At 44.5% G+C, this 14,707-nt stretch overlaps 1 protein-coding gene across 1 annotated transcript; it reads right to left on the bottom strand.

The window, feature by feature from the left end:
• Positions 1-690: 690 nt before the first annotated feature.
• On the bottom strand, positions 691-9,452 carry FASLG (Fas ligand). The gene is made up of 4 exons (XM_017667376.3): positions 8,646-9,452; positions 8,009-8,054; positions 3,928-3,984; positions 691-2,738 (listed from the first exon to the last, which is right to left on the bottom strand). The coding sequence occupies exons 1-4, from the start codon at positions 8,976-8,978 to the stop codon at positions 2,344-2,346; spliced, it is 831 nt and encodes a 276-aa protein (XP_017522865.3). The 5' UTR covers positions 8,979-9,452; the 3' UTR covers positions 691-2,343.
• Positions 9,453-14,707: the final 5,255 nt, after the last annotated feature.

Below are 14,707 nucleotides of genomic sequence, written 5' to 3'. Positions count from 1 at the left end.
CCCACCCTGAGCCTGGGGACATTCAGCAATGCCTGCAGGTACTTTTGATTATCACACTGGGGTGGGGGTGGAGGGTTGGCGGGGAGACTGCTACTGGCTTCTAGTGGCTCGAGGGTAGGAATACTGCTGATCTTATGAAAAGCACAGGACAGCCCCCGCCACAAAGAATCATCCAGTTCAGAAGGTCAATAGAACCAAGGCTGGGAAACCTTAGTGTAAAGTGATGTCAAATTTATGTAGAACCCCTTTCTAGAAAGCTGCATAGTCAGACAGTGATCTTCTTTGTGGGAAGAAATGGAGCCATGAGACAGGGTGAGAAGAGGACTTATTTTCATCCTATGTGTGCCTTTTAAAATTTGTACTATGTACTGGTATTACTTATTCCAATCAATCAAAAGTTAGAAATAAATCAGTGATAGATATATACATGGTCTAAATATTTGATAGGTGAATACTATGACGTAAGTAGATAAAGTGAAACCAAATCAATCTGTTTTCCTCCAGGAACATTCAGCTGCTAGGATGCCAGCTTCAAGAAAATGGGATTTTTCCAAGGGACGTAGAGAAGCAGAGTGTTTTTTTGGAGTTGAGAAAATCCCCTGTAATGGCAGATGGCAGAATCTCAGCTGGAGAGAGACAGGAGTTAAAATCAAGGAAGAGCTGATGAGTATGTAAGAGAATTATAGAGTTTATTGATCAGAGGTCTCAACATGGTAAAAAAATATATTTTAGGAGAGAAAATATTGAAGCAATGAAGCTGGAATAACAGATGTTGTGGAAGTAAAATGTCTGAAGTCAAATGCTAAGGGGATACTATACTTTCTGATGAAGACAATGTCTGGGGAATGCCATGGTGGTGAGTAGTTGAAGAAAATAGGACAAGTTCCTGTGACAAATGTGAGAATACAAGAAGCCAGGTGTTTGGGTGCATCTATTAGGTCAGTAGCTTCTTCTGGAGGATGAAGTGCCACTCACGGAGTGGCTTATTAATAATGGTAGGTACCATTTTTTGACATTCTGCCAAGTGTCAGATACTTTATGTATATATCAGCCCTTTTTTGTCCAAGAGGTCAAGACCTGCCCAGCAGCTGCACAGTTAGGAAGTGGGGGGACAAAGATGCGAACTCAGTTTTTCAGTCTGAAGTCTGTGCCCTTTACACTATGCTATGGCTCAGCCCCAGCTAAAAAGCAAGCTGTCATCAAATTCATAGGCAATTGGGTGAGCTTAACACCAGCAATAATATTGGTAATGGACACTTGGAATAATGGGGGATGCAGAGGGAGAGACTATAGAGAGGGAAGGAAAGTCTGGAAAAGAAGGAAATATTTGCTTCTCATGTCTTCTCACCCCACTACATTCTTCTCCAAGTGGCCTTAAGTCATGATGAGTGAAGAAGCCATGGAGGAAAGAAATAATAAGGAAAAAATACAAATTTTTGTGATTTCCAAAAAGTACATTCATAATGTTTATCTGCATTCTAAAATATTTTTTATTATTCTTTTCATAAAAGATGCACAAAATGTATATAAATATTGGTTCTATTATAGGAAAACAGCATCAATAGCTGACAATCAATGAGTTGTGAGGACTATTAGAGTTGGTTGCTACGAAGCATTCAAAATCTACCACCAAATGCAATCCATATTTTCCTAACCTGTCCTTCACAATCCCCACATTCTCTGTCCATGTGTAACTCTTCTGGTCTCACACACACACACACACACACACACACACCTGCGCACACCTACAATTGCACTGGAAATGTACATGCTGTGCAGGGAATGGACTGAGTCACTCAAAGATCCTCCTTGCCTCCCTGTTAGCATTACCTGGTGGCTCAGGCGATGCATTTAGAAGTTAAAAAGCTGCCAAAGGAACACTGGACTTTCAGTCTGTTTAGCTTATCATGCAAGCTTCATCCTCTTTTTCCATCCCTTCTACACTCATGTCATATCCATATATCTGAAAGCCTCCCCTGAGGTAGACAGTAGACCCACCACAAACAGTGAGTTAACAGGTGTCCTTTTCAAGGTACCAAAATGCTATTGGCCAATTGAGATGAATATCGAACACCCTGGTAGCTGCTTTTCCCTGCCTCTGCCTCTTCACACGGCAGCCCAGCGTTTTGTGTCCTTTAGCCAAACTGTCTTCCCATCTGGCTCGTGGACCTAGGTGAGGTGAGGAGCTGTAGACCTGCTGGACCCTAAGGTCTCAAGCTCCTCTTGGTTCATGTCTTCTCTCTGGACCTCATGTCAACGAGAAGGAGAAAATCCTCATTCCAGACAACATTTCCAGCACCTGAAATAAGGAGCCATAATGGAGAGGATCCCAAAGTGCTTTTCTTAGAGCTTATATAAGCCGAAAAATGTCTTAGATTCCTCAAAATTGACCAGAGAGAGCTCAGAGACATTGACATATAAGTGGTCAGCACTGGTGAGATTGAACACTGCCCCCAAGTAGCTGCTGCGGGCCCACATCTGGCCAGTAGTGCAGTAATTCATCATCTTCCCCTCCATCAGCACCAGGTCCTGGGGATACTTAGAGTTCCTCATAAAGACCTTGTGGTTCAGGGGCCAGTTGTTGCAGGACTGACCCCGGAAGTACACTTTGGAATACACAAAGTACAGCCCCGTGTCATTGATCACAAGGCTGCCCTTCTTATACTTCACTCCAGAGACCAGGGTGATTCCATACGTGTCTTCCCATTCCAGAGGTATGGATCTTGTGTTGGGCTTGCCTGAAATCAAATCGGAGGAGAGCTTTCAGCCAGGAGTGCTCACACACCCAACAAACTAAGCTTCCAAGGCAGAACTGTGGGCCCCTCCTGGAATAAGTTTTGTTTTTTGTGTTTTTTACACTGAGTTCATATAGAACTGCCAAAGGAGTCAGACTCAGTCCATCACTTCAACACCCTCATCAAGTTGCCTCAATTTTACCATTCACACAACTGGAACAATACATTCCTTTAATCGAGTGCAATGAGAAATCATTGAGATGATTTTAGTTCTCTGAAACAAAGATTCTATGATCTTCAGAAGAAGCACCAGGACTGCTGGGCTTTGAAGTCCCCCATGAGGAGAAAAGCCACACCCAAGGAAATCTAAAGCTCTAATGTAGGGAAGGACCATTGGAATTACCTCATCCAACACCTCACCTACATTAAGGGGTCTTCAGTCCCTCACTCGGAGCTAAAATCCCCTTTCCTTTGCATCCCCCCAGCATTACGTACATTCCTTACACAAAGAACACTCTCCAATATGGAAATTCTTATGTACCCATCTTTCCCTATTAGGTTTTGAGCTCCTTGAAAGCACGTGTTATGCATCTCCATGTCCTCAAGGCTTGGCACATAGCATTTGCTCAATAAATGTCTGATGATACAAACAAGAGCATTCTGCAGTCTCAGTGGCACACCACGTTCTCGTATACTTATCCACTTCTCAGATATTTACAGACTTTACACTGACTTGCCCTTACCATGCTGCAATCAGATCTTCCCACTCTAATACATGACCACAGGTTCTGCCAGTGCCAGGACTGGGTGTCTCTTCTCACTCAGATTTCTACATAGTCTTAAGCAAAGCAGGGTGAAGCTCTTCTAGAAAACTGGGGTAACAGGAACGTAATAATTTATCATTCCCCATCTTCCCAGCTCTCACCTCCTAGACCTGTGGTCTTTGGAAAGACTGAAAAGCATGAACTCCTTATAGGCAGGGGTCATATCAGAATCAGCTCCATCTCTCCAGTCTAGTGTAGGTGCTCAATATGCATGTGAGGCTGACCTGTCTAGAATGCTGTGACTACGCTTGGGCTTCAAATACCGTGGAAAGTGACAGCTCCCCCAGAGCACAGTGTTCAAAACCAACCAGCTGTTCTGTTTCCTGCCAAAGGATTTCCCAGGTCCCACAAACCTGCCAGATACAAACCTGTTAAATGGGCCACTTTCCTCAGCTCCCTGTTTTCAGAGGATGGATTGGAGGGACCTGTATCCCAGAGAGATGGAAGGTATATGTAAAAATGAGATACTAGCTACAATTCTGGTGGTCATTTCAGTAAAAGATTTTTTAAAAAGCATAAGTAGCAACATTAACATATACTAATCATGCAAGTCCAAACTGTAGAACTCACAGTAGCCTCTACTTCAGAACCTAGAGGTAAACAGTAAACCAAATTAAGATAGACATATGCATAAATCATACTGTCACCATGAAACACTATAAAGGTTGATTTATAAAGAGCTGTCCTATCAGATACTGCTTTTAGAACTTGCCACAGCCCTTTGAGGTAGAGATTATTATCCCATTTTATAGATTGCTACATGAGTTTGGAAGGTGAATGACTTGTCCAAGAAGACCCAGCTACTCAGTGTCAGACTGGAACCAACACTCAGGTCTCCTGTCTCTGAGTCCAGGGCTCCTCTGCTCTGGCTCTGCTGCCCCTGGGATTCTGGAGAGGAGGCCAAAGGAGACAGCTGATTCACCTCCGGGCCATGAGATCTTTTCCCAGTGGCATTCTACAGTCAACACCTTGAACATGTAATTGTGCACAGTCTTCCCCTCCCACACGATCTCTGTCCAGCCTTATCTCCTCTCCTTGCTCACTATTGGCACAGCCACATGAGAGGAGTTCTGTTGTGACACGAACACACCCAGCTACCTGCCTCTGTGCCTTTGCTTCTGCTGTTCCTTCTGCCTGCAGTGCCTTCCCCAAAAGATCCCTGTGTCAAATTCCTATCAACCCTGTAAATGCCAAAATACCGCTTCCTTGGGGGGTTCAAATATGATTTTTCCCTCCTCTGAAACCAAGAACCATGCTGTCTTTACTTCTCTTGTCAGTTCTGACTCTCCTTTTCTGTGGTAACTGTACAATTTGTCTTATTCCCCCGAATAAGTGGCAAGTTCCTTACTTTAGGTTTAATTCACCAGAGTCTTTAGCTCAGTTTCTAACACAGGGTAGGTGACCAGTAAATGTTTGCTAAATTAAATTGAAGGAGTTAAAATAGACAGTGGTTCTCAAAATAGATGCCACATCTCCAACCTCAAATATGTCAACCAGATAGAGCTACCACCCTAGCTACTGAATTCAGCTAAGACGTCCAAGAAAGAGTCACAAAGAGGCACTCCCACATCAGGCTCATTGTAATTAGCTTGCAAAACTTGTATATGGTGTCAAAATGCCACAATCTGCTGAGAACATTACCTCAGTAATCATTACCTCCATAGCCACCCAAGACCTCCCACTATGAATGAGGTGTTAGTGAACAGGAAAGGTGAAACTGAGTCTCCCTCACATTCCTACCCCGCAAACCATCTGTGCAGCTTATCTGGCTCTCCGCCATGTACTGACAGGAAGTGGAACAGAGAATCACATTTCTCCTATCTGTATATCCCTCAAAGAGCCCTGCAGAGCGTTATTCTCACAGAAGGCACTCGATAAAAATACCTGATGGATAAATACATTAGAATATCCTATACTTTGGTGCTGACTGTCTCCTGCCCCAGGGTCTTTGCACATGCCATTCTCAGTGCTCAAACAATCCCCCCTAGGTTCCCACCCCTACCCTCGACATACAACACCTCCTGTGAGGGGACCTTCCAGACCACTCGATCTCAGGGCACACTGAGTACAACCGGGAGATATGCTGCCTGTTTGCTTGCTTTTGTTTATCCTCTCCAGCACGATAAAAGCTCCACGAGGACAGGCCTCCTGTCTGTCTGGTTCTTGGTCATCACCCACCACCCAACACCCAGCCCGGCACATAGGAAACACTCTAAGAGCATTTGTGAATGAATAAAAAGATTAAATGAATTTACTGTAGAAAAGTGGAAAATAAAAAAGAAGCAAATAATAAAGTTTGAATAATCTATAATAGCACCTTCCAGGGGAAAACCACTAAACACACTGGGAGTATAAATCCTCCTAATTCTTTACTAAGAATATAAAAATGTGCATATATATTTATAAGGTCAATATTAAACTAAACACGCTGTTTTTATAACCTGTCTTTTTTATCTAACAATATAGAAAGCAGTCTCTAAGGCATTCAAGGTCCTTCTAAGGTCTGCTTTTGGGTTGCTGCCTGCCATGCCTTCATCTGAATGCACCATGGTGTTTTTAATCTATTCAGAGGCATGTAAGTTTCTTCTCAATTATTTATAATAAATAACCTAATACAGAATTGATGAACATCCTGACAAGTTTTTGGGTACCTCTTGATCATTTTCTTAAGATAACTTCTCAGTAATGAGATTACAAGATAAATGAACAGTTCTAATTCTTTGATATACTTTTCCAAACTGCTTTTCAGAAAAGTTATAGCAATTTACATGCCCACTGGCTGTTAACTAATGTATAAGGAGGACTTCTCTCACATATTTTTGCCAATCTGGGCTTTCAAAAAAATATTTACTAAGTTGATGGGTAAAAATGGGTATTTCCTTGTTTTAATTTGCATCTTATAGCACTAATATAGTTGCTAATTTGATTTCCATGTGATAATTCACCAATCTTTGCTCCCTCTGGGTTGATCTAGAGGAGACACTTGTTTCCTGGGGTAGGTAGACACATGCATGAATTGTACTGACTCATCTGCTCACTTGACTTTCAGTTACTAAAATGACTCCAGAGAGTGGGTGAAAGATGAGTAATTCAGTGCCTGCTTCACCAGCCACATTCCATTGATTTTTCAAAGCTATTTTATTTTTATCCTCCAGAGGCTTTAGTTTTCTAACAAAAATTTCTACTCTGCTGTGTATATATGGATTTTCTTATACTTAGAGATTTGAACTCAGACCTAGGGACCACACCATCCTAAGGATGGCTTCTACAGGAGCTTACAATCTGGGTCCCTTGAAGAAGGTTTACCCTGAGAAACTGGACCAGGTTCCTCTTACTGGATAGCCGGTGGTAGCTGCTGTTTTCTTCCCAGTTTCCAAGGGTGAGATTTACCTACAGCCTTCACAAAGGCATCCTGCTCGTCAAAGTCATCCTGCTTGTCACCGTTGTTCCTCATTCCAGGGCCACCATAGGGAGATGGGTGTTTCCCTATTTCATGTGGTACCCATCCTAATACTGGAAAGCCCTGTGGGTGACAAGGCATTAAGAGCCCCAGTTCCAGCCCCAGTTCCACACCAGTGGTCTTGGGCATATCACCTCATCTGTCTTCTAAGAAATGAGATGACTGGACCAGATTCTCTCTGGCTGTCTTCCAAGTATTACCAAATCTAAAGTTCCATCCACCTTAGTTTAATGAACCACAGTATCCTAAATTTATCTGTCTGCAGCTTCCAAAAATATGTTCTGGAACTTCCTGAGGTCATTGTTGAACATTTTCATCTTCATCCTGTCCCGGATCTCATACACAGGGTTTTCCTTTATTATTGAAGGTAGCTCATGACCTCTGTGGGTGCAGCTGGCCGACTAGTTGAATGATGACTAAAGTCATCCCCCAAGCTTTCCTGTGACTGCAGAAGAATATCCTAATATAAAAGATCAATTTCCTGCTTTTCAAAAGCTTGATTTTATCCTACAAAATATTTTTAAAATAAAGCTTGACTCTTGAGAAATCTTTTAGAGTCTGAAGAGGAGAGAATCTTTCCCAGACACATCTCCCTCTGCCGCTGCCTCTCTCTCTCTCTCTCGAGGAGATACAGCCATCACCCTGTACAAGGGAATCAGGAGGCCTGAGAAAGGGGCCAGGCCTGGAGCCAGCTACTTAGGAGGCAAAGGCCCAGCATTGGGTATGTGTGTATCTCTTTCCAAGGTCAAGCGGAAATTATTTTGAATTGTATGCAGTACTTGGCTATACTGATCCTGAACAATTAATTCACTTCACAGTGCAGGGCAGCTCAAGAAATCAAAATGACCAGAAATTTAGAATTACTCAGGTTTCCTCTTGTAGTATACAGAGGCCCCAAGGATGGGATGGAATTCAAGGCATCCCCCCAACATGGCTCAGGGCTACAGACTATCCATGGAAACTGAATGTACATGTATAACAGGACTCACCTATTTGCTTCTCCAAAGATGATGCTACATGCCTTTGGCTGGTGGCCTGGCAAAAGAGAGAGAGAAAAGGTGTATAATACATATGAAGTTCTTTTAGCAAAGGAGACAGAATGTCAAACAAATCAAGCGCTGGGAAGGGAATCTAAATACCTCAGAACCCTTTCTAATACAGACTTTGGCCAAGCATTTGTTCCTTCTGTACCTTAGTTTTGTGATTTCCAATAGTCCCAATACATTTAAATATTTTCAAGGAAATTTAGGTTGGCCATTTGAACAAATTCACTTTTAAGCAAGAGTCAAAGCTCCTTTACTTTCTCGAGTCACTAAGTATGAAGTAAGAAGTGGTTTAATGGGCTGATTTTTCAACTGAGAAAAAAACTACAACTCCTGTCCTTGGCCCTGATCCTTTACAAGATAGAAAATATGCCTTTCACTCATTTGAGCCTCCATTTCTCTGCCTATAGAATAGAATGACCAGAATGATTCATTTCTAAGATGGGAAAAAGGATTGAAAAGTGTGTAGCCAGCAAGAGGTGGTGCACATGGATCCCTGCAGCCATACGCAGACCCCCGGTGTCCCCCGCAGCAGAACGGCCTCACCCAGGCCTCCAGGCACAGCACCCACATGCCAGCTTACCTCTCTGAGTTCGGCCAATTCCTTCTGCAGGTGGAAAAGCTGAAACATCCCGAGCCCCAGTCCCACGAGGGTTACCAGAACCATGAAAAACAGCACAAGGAGGCACAGGCCTGTGCTGCGGTCCCTCCGCTTTTCCAGAGGCGGTGGGGGCAGTGGGGGCAGTGGGGGCAGGGCCGGCGGGGGTGGCGGTGGCGGCGGTGGCCTCCTTTGCCCCGGCCTCCCTGGCACAGACGGTGCACTGGGGAGGACTGGGCCTGGAGACACCCAGCGGCTGCTGGTTCCGCTGTCCACCCAGTAGATCGGGGGACATGGGTAATCCCAGGGCTGCTGCATGGTGGCCGGTGACCCGGGCTGGCCCCGGACCGACGACTCTCCTTCTTCTCAGCCCTGCGGAGGCCCAGCTGGCAAAGAGGGGACTCTTGTTTCGGACTGTTCGAGAGGAGGGAAGCCGGCTTTCTCTTTATAGAGTTTCCATAGCTGAGGGAAACACCTCTCTTTCATTCTCTCTTTCTCTCTTTCTGCTTCTCAGAGAGACACCCACTCACTTTGCATCTGAAGCTGAGAAGCCTCAAGAAGCTCAGAGCAAACCCCGGGAAGTTTCCGCCCACAATTTTCTGATGAAAGCCTTCAAGGCCCCAGTTGCTGCTGCCCTGCTACCCGAAAGGCTGGTATAGGCTCGTCTTTCTCAGGCCCTGGGAGAGCAAATCGCTTTGGGTGCAGCCCTTTGACCAGTGCCCAGCTTTGGGAGAGTGGTCAGCGCACTTGTTCAGGTGCTGAGGGGAGAAGCCAGGCGTGGGGCCAGAGCCCGACCACATCTCACCTTTTGCACGAGGGAATCATCCTCCCCCACCCCCCACCCCCAAGTGCTATTTACCCCAACACTGCAAACCATCATCATTTACAGGGTACAGACCTGCCTCCTCCTCCTTAGATTAGATCAGGGCCTGCAAACCAGGGGTCCACATGCCTTATAGAACCCAGAAACCTGCTTCTTTTCTGCCTCCCAATGTCTTCCTCTTTTCATTGGCTGTCCCCTTTTAGAACTGGGATATTCTACATTAAAAAATACAGATTTCCATTACGCTTTGAAACATTAGAGTATTCAACACGCTAGAGGCCATGTCTTCAAACCAGGTCAGCATGAGCTGGGCAGGCGCCTGCATCCCTCCTGCATCCCTCCTGCATGCTCACACACCGCCTCACCGTGTCAAGTGGCCCTCCTGACCCCTGGAGGCATTTCTGTTGGCAGCCTCTGCTATGGATGCGAGATGTAATACGTGATGCCCAGTAAAATTTAAATTTCAGATAAACAAATAATTTGGGGGACAGGTATGTCCTAAACATTACATGGAATATACTAAAAACAATTGTTCATTGCTTATCTGAAGTTCAAATTTAACTGACTGCACAATTTGTTTGCTTATGCAATGCTAAAGATGGGGATTCTACCTGGACTGACCTCACCTTGTCTCTGGCTTCAGATACCATTTATATGCCAATAACTTCTCAGGGCTCAGTACCAGTCCCAAACATGCTCCCATATAAACCTCCCATAAATCCCTATTTATCGGAGGAGTCTGCTTTTCAAATTTCATTAGTATTTACATTGTGCTTGGGCATTTCTGAGGCTGTCATTCTGGTTCTCCACCTGTGCCAAACCGGTGCCAAACTTATTTCTCTGCCACATTCTGCCCCCATCACCCCCGTATAACCTGTTTCACTGGAGGTCACTCTTCCTGGTGACAGCTTCAACTCCTCTCTCTTCCTCTCCCACACTTTTAACTGTTGATTCTACCCGAGCCATGTTTCTCATGTCTGCACACCCGGTCCACTCCCACATTTCCTACTAGTATCGCCTTACATCACACTGTTATTGTCTCTCACCTGAAATATCACAATGGCATGCCAACTGGTCTCTCTCCCACCAGCCTTTCCCCAGCACAAGTCCCCCTGCAAAATGCTGCAAGAATGGTGCTTTTAAAAACAAATTCAGTTATCTCACTTCCTTGTCTAAAACGTTACGTTGGAAGGTTTGATTCCAGTAGTCAAATTCCTTAACGCTTCCCACAGGCTCAATACAGTCAGATTCCAAGAGCTGGTGCTGCCTCCTCTCTAGGCACTTCTGCCCACATCCCACTGTCCGCTCCCGAAACTGTGCAACAGAGGAGAGCAGCGTTGACAGCACGGTGGTCTTGCTATCTTTCAGAGGTGGGCAGAGTTTATATGCTTTTGAATTCACACACATACATTATTCATAGTTATGAAAAAGGGTAAGTTTAAAGTTCATTAGGAATAATAAAAAAAAATTCTTTAAAAAAATGTATTGAATTCTATTTTTTAAAATATAAACAATTTCTGGAAAATGGCCAAGACCCAAACAAATGGGAAAAATATACCACATTCTGGATGGGAAGGAGAGTGAGAAAGTATTGCATGATGGTTAGGGTGGTGTTCTGGAGTAAAAGTGCATGGGTTCAAATCCTAGCTCTTCCACTTATCAGCTTTGTGCTGATAAGGACAAGGACAGGTCATTTGCCCAACTTTGTGCCAGTTTCTTCATCCATAAAAATGGCTGTGATCATAAGTACCTGTTGCATAGAGCATTGTGAGGATTAAATGAGTCAAAGCATTTGATATACTTAAAATAGTCCTGAGCATCAAAGTAAGCACTCAACAAATGTTGCTGTTATAAATTGAGTGAATCCTCCCATATATAATTCATCTACAGACTTAATGGAATCGACCTTCTTCCACTAAGGATAAAAGAAGGTGGAGAAGGGGAGAGGTTAGTGGGAAGAGTACAGCCGATGCTTGGCATCCAGTATCCCCAGAGATTTTCCTGGTGGACTGATGAACCTCTCTGTCTTTGTCTCCGGCTAAGACCCCTTGCTTTTCTATCACAAACTCCCACAGAAACTTCTAGCATTTCCCATCTCCCTGTGCTCCTTCTCTTGATTCATTCTGTGATAGGAGAAATCAGAATCTTAATATCTGCCCTTGACTCACCCACTGCCCTGCAATCCGAGGGACAATCTGAATCAAAACAGAGACAGAGAGAGCAGTCTTTAAACCCTGGGATCACTCTGATAATGCCACCAAACATCTCCAGGTTGGCAAAATCATGGGAAAACAAATACCCTGCCAAACAATAGCAGGTTGGATACTACTAGAATCTTGCTAATTAGCAGAAATTATTGTTTCAAAGTAGGTCTTAGCTCTGTGATTGCTAAAGAAATAAATCTATATCTCTATCTCATCTGTATCTATATTTATATATTGCTTCAAGAAAAGGACTGAATAAACAAATCAAAGAGCCAGCAGGCTGGTAGCTCCCCAATGTGGGAAACTCAGGTTGAGGAGATTTTCTCCTCACTTACCCCTCCTACCTGTGCGCACATCTCTGAGTCTCGGACCAGGGCTCCTTGAGGATGGAGTGGGGAGAAAGATTCAGAGCTGGCAATTTCTTTCAGAATGGGTAGGATTGCCAGTCCTAGAGATTTAAGGGATTATGGGTGAGATGTGGGAGCAAACTGCTGTGCAGGACCAAGTCAGAGAACCCTCCTTGCACGACTCGTTAGAATTCTTTACGTGTCTCACCTCATTAGATGAAAATTCAAGCCACCTTTAATCCCCTACCATTGTAATGCCCTCAGAAGTTGTCCTGACCCTTTAATAAAAGGGTCCGAGGTATGCTTCCCCAGCTTAGCATGTTAGCCTCACCTTTATGTCAGTTTCTCAGGCCCATCAAGACACTTACTGTTTCTTGGGGTTGTTTCCAAGGGACACAACCAGAAATCCATGTTAGAGTGTCACCTTGCCAGCCCTGCTACATTCTTTACATCCGTGGCCTCCAGCATGATTTGGGGATTAATTAAATGCATTAATTCAGGTGAGGCGCTCAGAAGAGGGTCTGGAATATAGTATACACTCTACAACTGCTAGCTGTAATTATCATCATCACTACTATGTACAATAATTCTACAAAAATGAGTGGATTATCTTCATCAATGAGTAACTGGACTCAGAGAAGAAAGTAACCCTGGTGAGAGATGGAGTCAGGATTCGTTCATATCCAAGTCTGCTGAGCCCACAGACTGTGTGCTTTCCTGCCCTTCTCTTTGTACAGGGCCCATCTCTCCTCCCTCCTTACAAGATCTCATGGGCTCAGGTGAGTCTGCAAGATGTCCAAGGGTTTATTTAATCTTGCCTAGGCAAGTAGATAACCACAACTTGCTTTATACTTCAATGTGATCAAATCTCTAAGAAAAAGGTGATCTTATATCCTTTTCTAATATGAAAGAATGAGCTAGGGGGTAAATTATCAACCATTAACTATTGTTTCTCCAAGTCACACTAGGCTTAAGGAGGAAATACAGAGACTGTGGATACCTGTAGCAACGGGGTCAAAAATCATCCTTCAGCCCTGCCACCCCCTCACCCCCAGTAGTATGATCAGATCTCAAGATCACTCCATTTTTTTCCCTGCTCCTTGCCTATCAGTCAAGGTCTGGTCAGGAAAACAGAAGGCACTCCAAGTAAGAGCTAAAATAGGAATTAGAGGTTAGGTAAGCAGTGGTCAAGAAGGCCACCTTTAGGAGATTTTGAAGTACAAAACTTGTGCAATGACCCTTAGTTTCAGCTTCCAGCAGCTCTGACATTGGTGCGTCTTAGGGGGACACCAGAGGTACAAGAAAGCCCCACGCTGCTGCCCACATCCCTTCAGGAGCTGCTGCTTCTCCTCCTCTACCTTCCAAATCTCATGCAATTGCTTCCTCTTGGTGGAATCCAATTGGGATCCCACTTGCAATGGAATGTAGGAATTATAATTTGCTTTACGCTCCTGGGGACAGGAAAAGGGTGACAAGCTGGGGGTAGTACTACTGAGTATTAACAAATTATATGAGGTACACTGCATCTATCTGGCTCACTATCTAACTCAACAAGTTGAAACTAATCAAGTAAAAACTCAACAAATGTGTTGGCTGAATTAATAAACGCCAGAGGGTCCAGGATCAGCAACTGGCGGGAATTCAGATTCTTCCACACAGGCCTTCAGGGGCTCCATCTCCCGATGACACTCTGAGGGTGCTGCCAGCCTGCTGCTGAGCTGACACAGGGTATGTGGTGTTCAATTTCCCCACCCTCCCCTGAGGTGGGTCATTCAACTGCCACAGAAATAAATGTAAATCTGCATCTGTCAGTCGGCTGTTAGAAATACCGCTTTTGCCTTTCGAATAAAATCTGAACTCTTCAGCATGACTTCCAAGCCGCTGCCTTACCTGGGCTGTTCCTAACGCTCCAACTGATCTCATTCTATGCAATTCCTCTTGCACCACACAGCGGTCACCCTGGCTTTTCAGTTCATCACATGGGTCAAGTTGTCACTTACCTCAGGACCTTAGCCTGAGACACTGCAATGCTCCTTCCCCACCTCTGACCCACTTTTCTCCAACCAGCTCTAGAATCCTTCAGTCCTAAACTAAATGTCACTTCCTCAAAGAGGCCTTCACTGGGTCACTCCACCTAAATGAGATACTTCCAGTTAGCATTAGTCCCAGTTAGTACCCACTCTCCCCATACTCTGGAGTTTTTCCCTCTTCCAGGATTTATCACAATCTCAGAGGTATAAAATCATGACTATGTTCTGCACTTGATCATACCTACCCAGCCTAGCACCGTGCCTGACAACTACTCTTCACACTCAAGAAGTAATAAATACCACGCCCCATACCATGGTTTAACAGTGTCCTCAGGTTACAGCTCTATCATTTTCTTAATCTCTCATCAATGTTTGGCTCTTCAACCCTGAGACAAGTAAGAAGACATCTGAGAGTAGCCATGTGGGCTAATGTCCAAAGGCCACCCGGTCCCATCAATGATCCCCCTGGATTCAAGGGCAGCCTCTTGTCTTCCCTGCCTCCAGATGACCTCCCTCCCAGCTCAGAACTTCTCATGCCATTCAGTGCATTTATATTTCTCTCAAAAGGCTCATCAAGTGTCCCTGTAGTTAGAACCCCAGTGGCTGACCCTCACGCAGTAAAGTTCAAGTGGTGGCTCTGGGG

This window comes from Manis javanica, chromosome 11, assembly GCF_040802235.1.
Source record: "Manis javanica isolate MJ-LG chromosome 11, MJ_LKY, whole genome shotgun sequence".
Classification (NCBI taxonomy): Eukaryota; Metazoa; Chordata; class Mammalia; order Pholidota; family Manidae; genus Manis; species Manis javanica.
Note: the sequence above shows the minus strand (reverse complement) of the source record. Positions and strands in the feature narration are given on the sequence as shown.